General features: G+C 36.9%; 1 protein-coding gene across 1 annotated transcript in view; it reads right to left on the reverse strand.

Annotated features, from left to right (window-relative positions):
• The window catches only part of LOC106882791 (uncharacterized), a 45655-nt gene that overhangs the window by 7580 nt on the left and 28586 nt on the right, over positions 1-9489 (reverse strand). The window contains 2 exon segments of the mRNA XM_052977852.1: positions 3657-3796; positions 8426-8601. Of these exon segments, the coding sequence (XP_052833812.1) occupies positions 3657-3796; positions 8426-8601 (316 nt within the window).

Raw genomic sequence — 9489 nt, forward strand, 5'->3', positions numbered from 1 at the left:
GCATAGAGAGCAGATGATAAAGGATGAGGATGATTGTACTGAAACTTGCAGAAAGTATTCTTCTTGAAAGCGAGCGAGAAAGAGAGAGAGAGAGAGAGAGTTTGTCTGAGCAGCAAAGCAAAGTCTTCTACTTGAATAAAGGCAATATTCAATGGATGTAATGGTTGAAGAGTGGATGAAAGGACAGTGAAACAACCAGGGTGTTCACAATTGGAACAATTTTCACCATCACATCTGGTTAAACAAAAGAGCCAACAACAATAATCAATCAGTAATCTTACTAAAAATGCAAAACAAACACTTTGTCATTAAATCACCTGATTACCTTTTAACAACAAAATCCTTTTGGTTCCCTATTCCAAAGGACAATATTCTTTTCTACACAAGGCCTGAAATTTTGGGGGAGGGGGCCAGTCAACCCTAGTACACAACTGGTACTCAATTTACTGACCCCAAAAGGACGAAAGGCAAAATCAACCTTGGTGGAATTTGAACTTAGAATGTAAAGACAGACGAAATACCGCTAAGCATTTCACCTGGCATTCTGATGTTTCTGCCACTTTGCCACCTTCCCAAAAGACAATATTAACTCTACAGTGAAATGTCTTATTTTTCATAAATAATTTGCATTTTATAATTGTGAGACATTCCTACCATCAATGGTCAACTGTTGACCATTAGGGTTTCCGACAGAACATCTTTATACTTTCTACAGTGGTACAATAAGTTTGAGAGGAACGTTTAATCTCTTGGAGGAGATGACAATCTTTCTAGAACCTGTGCCACAATGATATTTATACAGGGCCATTTAGAAAGTGGTTGGTGTTGGGAAGGGCATACCACCATAGAAAAGCTAAAACGTTTAAGTGTTCCTCAACCAATCATGGTGGACAGTAACTCTAAATAAGAACTGACTTGGACAGTGACCATCCACCCAATCCATGGGGGCATGGAAATCAGATAAACTATGAAGAGAATATCATTTGTTGTATTGTATCGTGCAGCCACTATCTATCTTAAACAAAGAGAGAAAGATAGCTACCATGTTTAGGTCCACAACCAAATAGACTAACCCTCTCTTTAGTAAGATATCCTACATAATCTAACAACGTTCCAATTATCTTATTTAATTATCATTTGATAACACCTTTTGTCCATTAATTTAAACTTTCCTTTCAAATATTTGTGTCAAATCTCTGACAAGTCATTCTTCTCTCATCTCTAGACTTCACGAACCAGCATCCATCTCCTCTTTTACTTAATTCCAAAACATACACCTGCTCTCTTTGTTAAACGTTGCTGCTGATAATCGTTAATTCTAACTCCCCCACATCACTGTTCAGCAGAATGTTATCTGATTCAGGAAATATTTGAAGACCTTTCAATGTCATTCATCCTCCTTAATAAAGCAGCTTTCTTTCCAGATGAGCAATGATTAATCCCAAACAGACAATGATAACAGGTGTCCTAAAACACTGTACCATTGCACAAAACCTCAATCACTACATATAAATGTACATCTACATATTATTGTAAAAGTAAAATATCTGAAATGGTACAAAAAACTGGTTCTCAGGAATTTAGCATATTGCTATCAAACGTCATCAATGCATCCAACTAAAGTGTCCAACCCTTTCTGTGATGTCCCCTCTATCAATGTGGAGGCTCTCAATAGGGTGAAAACTTATTTAGCAGCAAGTGTGAGGACATAGCTGATAGAATAAAATCTGGCTTGGATCCATTACAGGTACAACAAAGTCTGAATGTGTTAAGAGAAACATTGGGTACAAGAGGCATCAGATGTGCAAGAGAGAAGATTATGCTGGTAAGAACATGAGATGTATGTGAATGAGAGGACAGAGGTGCTAAATGTAGAGAGAACCTCAGAAAGACGGGGTTGAAATGGGTAGAAATGATCTCCAGATATTGAAACTAACAAACAGTTATACATATTCTGACTAAAGAATATGCAACCTGCTTGATATGTAAGAAGGGTGGTGGTAGAAACTCCATACGATGTACCCAGTGCAGGTTTTGTACACATAAGAGGTGTGTGCTATCGCAGGAAGGTTAACAGAGAAAATGATCTTTGTGTGAGGCAAATATGTGGGTAAAATGAGCAATAAAAATGCACAGACAATAGACTCCCTCAAATGTTTGGGGAGATCATTAGAAGTAGTAGATAGCTTCTGTTACTTAGCATACCCAAGTTTACATTGGTAGAGGAAGTTCTGAAAGTGTAGTTGCTACAATGAGAACTGGCTTGGCAAAGTTCAGATAACTTCTGCCTTTGTTTGCAACTAAGGGCCTCTCCCTCAGAGTGAAAGGCAGATTGTATGATGGCTGTGTACGTACAACTATGATACATGGCAGTGAAACATGGGCTTTTGCTACAGAGAACTTGTAAAGATTTGAAAGAAATGAAGCTAACATGGTCTGCTGAATGGGTAATTTCAGTGCACATGCACGACACTGCAAATGGTTTAAGAGGAAAACTGGGTATAAGAAGCATCGAATGTTGTGTGCAAGAGAGAAGACTGTGCTGGCTGGGTCATGTGATGCGTATGAATGAGGACAGCTGCATAAAGAAGTGCCAGGCTTTAATTGTGAAGGGGACCTGTGGAAAGGATAGACCCTGTAAGACACAGGATGGTGAGAAAGGATCTTCAGATGCTGGGCCTTAGTGAGGAAATGACATGGATTCGAGAGATGTGGCAATTTGCTGTATTCGAAATAACACATCAAGCAAAGTAAAATCTCTGTGTTTAAACATACAGTCTTGTCTTTTGCAGGTACCAGTGCCACATAAAATTCACCCATTTCTGTGCTGCCTAAACACACCTGTACAGGTAAAAAGCACCCAGCACACTTTGTAAAGTGGTTGGTGTTAGGAAGGGCATCCAGCAGTAGAAACCATGCCACAACAGACAATTGAAATCTGGCCAGCTCCATGTTGAACCGTCCAACCCATACCAGCATGGAATACGGATGTTAAATAGAGATGACAATGACGAAATGATGTATATATTGTAACTTGAGACAATCTGGGTACACAACCCAATGAGAGATGGGTTAGATCAAGCGACTCCAGCTGAAAACTTTAAGATGATAAAATCTTAAAGAGGACAACTTTGCAGAATATGTTGTAATTTCTACATTTTACCAACATTCCAAAACAACTGAATTAACAGTGAGACTGGCTAAGAGTCAGACCCTTAAACTCTCAGTTGAGATTTTGTCATTGAAATTCTTACATTACAAAGCTGACTCTGATGTTGTAGGAAGTACTGTTGTCCTTAATTATCAGTTTCCCAAGATACTTATAAATCATTAACCTCATATAAAAGCTGACAAATGTAAAAAGTTGATATTTACTGCTGGGACCATGGAGATGCATTGATATTTCGTTTATGATTCAGTAAAATGCATTAGTCTTATGTTGCAGACAGTACTCTTTTGATGTGTGACAAGTTTCCAACTTGAATAAAGACAATATTCAGTGGGTGTAGTCATGGATATACTACCAAAGAGAAAAGACACCTGGGACATCTTTTATCATATGTCTGTCAGATTATGACAGATTTGGGTTGACACAACATTATTCCATACCATAAAGTCATGTGACAAACAGACAAATCATCAGATAATACTCTTACCAACTCTGCTTTTGCTCTCTATACATGTTTTACACTCGGGGCATCTTTGAAGTTGAATTTTGCCACAATCTTCGCATACCACAGTATGTCCACAGGGTTGTAACTCCACGTTGGCTTCATTCTCTTCACAAAGCATACATCTGTGGACAAATATAAAAACACATATCACCTATAACATTCATTTCTAACAAATATTATATGTTTGTTTTATGTTTACGATATAGGATATTATGAGACACCAGAGTGAGGTGCATGGCTTAGAGGTTAGGCTGTTGGATTCTTAAAGTAAAACTGTGGTTTCGGTTCCTGGACAAGGCAATGTGTAAAGTTCTTTAGCAAAACACTTCAATCTAGGTTTGCCTTGCATACAAACCTACCCCTAGTTATAACTGAGTCCATGTTCATTGATCTACAAACATTTTCTGACACCTTGTCAACTTCAAATGTGTTCCTCCAAAACAATTTTCTTTGCCTCAGTTGATTGGATCAAAACCCAAACTCATTAGATTCACCTACTGAGCTATGTGCATACTGTTTAGCCTCTTATAAGGACAGGTGTGATAAATTGAGCTCTTTGTCATTTACCACCTGATACACACCTGAAATTACATATTGTGGGTCCTTTAAATCATGACTCAATACCAGATGAAAAAGGGATGCAAACTGGTCTGAGGATATCGAACTAACAATGGGTAACACTGGAAAAGACCCAGGAAACTAAACAAGAACGATACATCCTCTTCCATGAACCATGACAGATATAAATCGAGATACAAATTATTGTTTAAAAAACCAACAGTTTATGCAATAAAATTCACTATTTTTGATTCTTAAGTTAAAAGTACTGATTCCAATCTCATTTGTTAAACCTGGACACATTCTTTACTGTGCAATGGTGTTTTTAGCATGGCTGGCTACATTTTGTTTCACAAAGACCTCTTTCATTACCATGGAGGTGGTGCGATGGTCTATGCTTGCTCAAGCTTCTCAGAAATTGCTTGTGAAGATTTAAACCAGTCACATAAAAGCACAACATTTACCATCCTTGAAACTTTTTAGAGCTGAATCTATGAAAACAGTCACCTATGTTTTCATACTCGTGATTTCAATTACCCAATATTGATTAGGAAATCTTTCACTGGCCACAAAATGCAACTGATTTCCTTCATTCAATGTTATATTCAAACTAATCCCAAGTAGTCATCTCTGCTATTTACCACTGCTCCTGAAATTATCAGCCTCAATACTGAGGAACACTTAGGTGACTCTGGTCATACTCCAATCCTGCAAAGATGTGTCTAATGGATAGAAAGAAAAGCCACCATAACCTCCAGACTGCTTCGTTTTCCTGGAACAATGCTGACTGGAACTCCTATTGTACTGAGGTATAGTTCCCTGACTGGCTTCAACTTTATAATTCTGGAGATGTCAAGACTAACCTTCAGCACATCCATCCTTAATTCATGAATAAGTGTCGGTACCATACACATGTTTTAGAAGCCTTAATATGTGAGAGACTGCCAGGAAATATTGATGAGATGCTGGACGTGATAAAAGAACAGAGGATAAAAGAAGAAGGTGCAACATGGTACCCTGCCATATTAAAGGGGTGACAATTGTACCATTTCCACTGCTACTGCGATCAAATTCCATAAAACCTGTGGAATTTACTTCTGCAAGATTGCAATGCTAATTGAAGCATATGTGCAATTATGCATCCTCTTGTCTTGGTGGTGTTATTCCTCTGCTTCTCAACGAGTGCATCCTTTTTCTACTGCACCAGCTTTTTGTCCTCTTCTAGTTCAGCTTAGCCCAGTTTAAGGGAAAGTTGCCAGTATTATTCCCCGTTCAAAAGGGGGTTCCCAGACATCACCTGTTGATTACCTTCCAGTCAGTCTCACAGAATTAATGGATCTACAGGAAGACATTCTGAAACATCTGGAACCCTCATAAGCTTATTCAACTCCAACCATTTGGATTTATCCCTAACTATAGCTGCATTGAATTTCTTCACATATGGTGGTTCATGGATGGATATTATCTATATCAACTTCACCAAAGTCTTTAATTCCATGCCACACCCATCAATTACACCACAACTGTCTGGAATGGGTGTGAGGACTAAATTTTATAACTGCTTAAAATACTTACATTCTCAGTTGAAAAGGCAAAGTTACAATACTAAGCTAACATTCTGCACCCAATACAGAAAATCTACAAGGAACTGCTCTTGGTTTTCTGTTGCTCCTTGTATGTATCAGCTAAATACATGCCAACAATCTGCTATAGATCTTTCCTTCAATCTGACTGGAATACAATGCAGTAATGGACTGCTGATTGGAAACTCAAGCTGGCTATAGACAGGCGCACCACTATATACTTCGGAATGAAAATTCCAAAATTTACCAAGTCTCTCTACAACACCAAACCTCAAACGTCTGCAGGTGAACGTGACCTTAACATTAATGTCAACAATGATCTGTAATACGTGAACAATTTTTCTAAAAATCATCAGAAATGCCAAAGGTATCTTAGCATTGTTCAGTAAAACCTCTCTGCCTGTCAATTTGTCAAGTTATCAGTTTAAAGTTATACATGGCTGTCATACATCTACACTTACAGTTTACATTTCCAATCTGGAATCCCCATCTTGTCCAGAATATCTATTCAGAGAAGAACAAGAACGCAAATGCTATCAGTTAGTTACCATATCTTGAATAGATTGCTTCTCTTTGTCTTGAAGCATGTTATTATATGCTATATACCTTTCCTTCAATCTGATCAACAACCAGGCAAATACTCTCTGTTAGTCGCCATATATTGAATGTATTATTTCGCTGGGTATCAGCACACTAAAGTTTTGATGTCTAGCAGCTAATCTGGTATAATCCCAAAAGTTTATCCACCATCTTGCCAACAACAACCTTGGCAACATTTTTGAATTCAAAATCTCTGCCACCATCAGACATTCTTATAAAATTAAAATAAAAAACAGTGCAGCAGCCATGATTTTTCAAAATACTTTATCTCATTCAGAATTATTTAAGCACACAACAAACTACCTGAGTCAGCTGTTAGCTGTCAGGATACTGCATCGTTTCAAAATATTCTTTTCTTACCGAAATTCACCAACATTACTCCTGTGGTGCGAATATATAGTGAGTACAAGGTGTTGATGTGGTTGCGTGTATGTTATTTACAAGAGTTCATACGGAGATGAAGAATAAATTCAAGACCTATATATTTACTACATAAAAATATATTTTATTTACTGGTCGATGATGATACATAGAATTAATGTGCAGCATCTAGTTAAATGAAGTAATCTATGCAAGGAAGTGCAGAGATAGGAAATATAGAAATAATAGCTAAGCGGTGGTTTTCAGTCATGTGGCATAGAGAAACAGATGGACATAGCAATGACATGAATGGCTTTAAGTCAAATTGACTAAGAAGCAAAGAGCAGGGTTAGCAAGCTGCTTTTATTAATGGAATGCTAGACATTCTAGAAACTTCCAAGAGAAACGCCAAGCTACTTGAATAATTAAGAATTGCATCTTATGACACAGATGCCGTGAGAAACTTAGTGAAGGGAGATTACTCTATATTTTTTCTTGAAAGGGAGATCATTCAACTATTTAGCTACATAGACGACTATACTCCTGATGTGCCTTTTTATGCCTCTTTTACTGCCCCTCTTTTATTCTATGTATCGTGCATGTACTCCTAGCTTTCATAGCTGTCTTTCTTTACTTGACTAAACACTGCTTTCCATCCCCTCTTTTACCCTTTTCCAGTAAGTTGTAGTACACCTGAACTCTGTATACATTATGTTATTACAATACTTGCATAAAAGATTATTTGCTAATAAAGGAGTCCAACCAATGCTTGTCTATCGGATAAAACAGAGCTATATTTATACAGTTCAGAAATCAACATCTAAAGACAATATCTGAATTTCAACAGACAAAGAAAGTTATGCATATTCTCATAGAGAATAATGTGTCTTGTTCATCAGCAGCTAACAAATGTATAGCAAAGTAACAGCTAAAACTAATAAAATACAGGAGTCTAATGTGACTAAGAGGCCTAAAAGACTAAGAATGGTATATGTGTTACCAGAATGATTTATGCTTCCTGGCAATTTTGTTCTGTGAAGTTGTGTGTCAGTGTTCTACCGAAACTGGCCTTGCCTGTGCTGGTGTCACTCAGCCCACTCTGCTAGGCATGCCAACACAGACAGACGTTTGGTGTAGACTTCTGGCAGGCTCCCTTCAAACCATCCAACTCGTGCCAGGATGGAAACGGACGTTAAGCAATGATGATGATGATGATATATACACACACTGTTAGGGTGTGTAGTTTATTACAAAACCTTTCATAATAATGAATTGATTGGAACAGAGAAGAGAGAGAACATGTTGGTAGACAGATAAATTCCAGTTGTTTTTATGTAACAATTTCAAAATGTGTTCATTCATTTTATTGTTTAGTTCTACATTTTCCTATTGGTCACAAATCTTTAGAATAGGGAACTAAGAAAGGTAGATGGGTGGTAGACAGTGAGGTACAACTGCCAACCAAAATAGTGCTCTTCATGGGATCACTTAACAACTGCATTTTGTTTATTGTTCTTCATACTACTGTTGTGTGGCCTTTGATCAAGACACTGTAGCAGTATAATGTATTGGTAGAATTAAAATTAAACAAACATAAACATGATTATATACAAAATAGAAAATATACTGTCACTGCCAATGAATATTTACTGTGGTGGGAATAATACTTTTAATTTTCCTTCCAAATCTGCATTCCCAACGAGGTCCAATGGAGCTATATTCTTATTGTTTCTCCAGTAAAAGTTTGCTCCCTGGTGGGCTAGATAGCTAGCAACTCCTACACCAGAAAGTCTCTCTTCGATCGTCAACTCAAGCTTAGCACAGTACTACAAATGACAAAGTATAAAATGATGATTACAATATTACACCAATATACTTTGTAGAAACCCAAATTACACAACAGTTCAACTACATTTACAAAGAGTTTGCGTCTCCAGCGCTTCAACTGATTACACAATATTCATTTCCTACATCATCTCTAATTGAATCCATTTCCCATTTTCACTTGTTTTTAGTCTGTTTTCAACATTATGACATGTTTTAAATATATGATATATGGTCATTATATTAAACAGAACAAACATTATTGATTAACATCAAGTTCATTGGTAATTAATGTGTAAATAATCATTTGCCAATCACAAATATGACAAGATATTCAATAAAAAACAATTCAAAAGCAAATCATAGCATCAAGTCAAATATATGGAATATAATGGAAGAAACATCCCAAATAATTTAACACAACAAACTAACAACAACCTGTCTATATAACTAGCTTGGTGAATCCATAACTGGCCATCACACAAGAAATACGGAGGAGTATTGTATATATAAATATAACACAACAACATGACAACAAACAAGTTATATGAGAACTAAGAACACTTAGAACAGACACAACAAAACCAACCACACCACACAGACATATCCAAAAATAACAACAATGTTTCCATAATTAATAAAGAAACATCTTTGGATAATGAAGGTGAAGTAAAGGAAGTAAGAATTGATATCACAGTTGAGGCAGCACACCAACACATTATAGTTAATAAACTGCTGAAACTGTTAGTCTGAAAGACAATTCCAGTTGGGTGGGTAGCTGACTGCAAGAGTGGCTTCTTCTCACCAAAGTAGACATTACTTACAATTTACATATGATCATCAAATGTCTGAAATATAGTCACACATCAGTGGTGACCTTTATTTATATG

Source organism: Octopus bimaculoides, chromosome 29 (assembly GCF_001194135.2).
Source record: "Octopus bimaculoides isolate UCB-OBI-ISO-001 chromosome 29, ASM119413v2, whole genome shotgun sequence".
Taxonomy (NCBI): domain Eukaryota; kingdom Metazoa; phylum Mollusca; class Cephalopoda; order Octopoda; family Octopodidae; genus Octopus; species Octopus bimaculoides.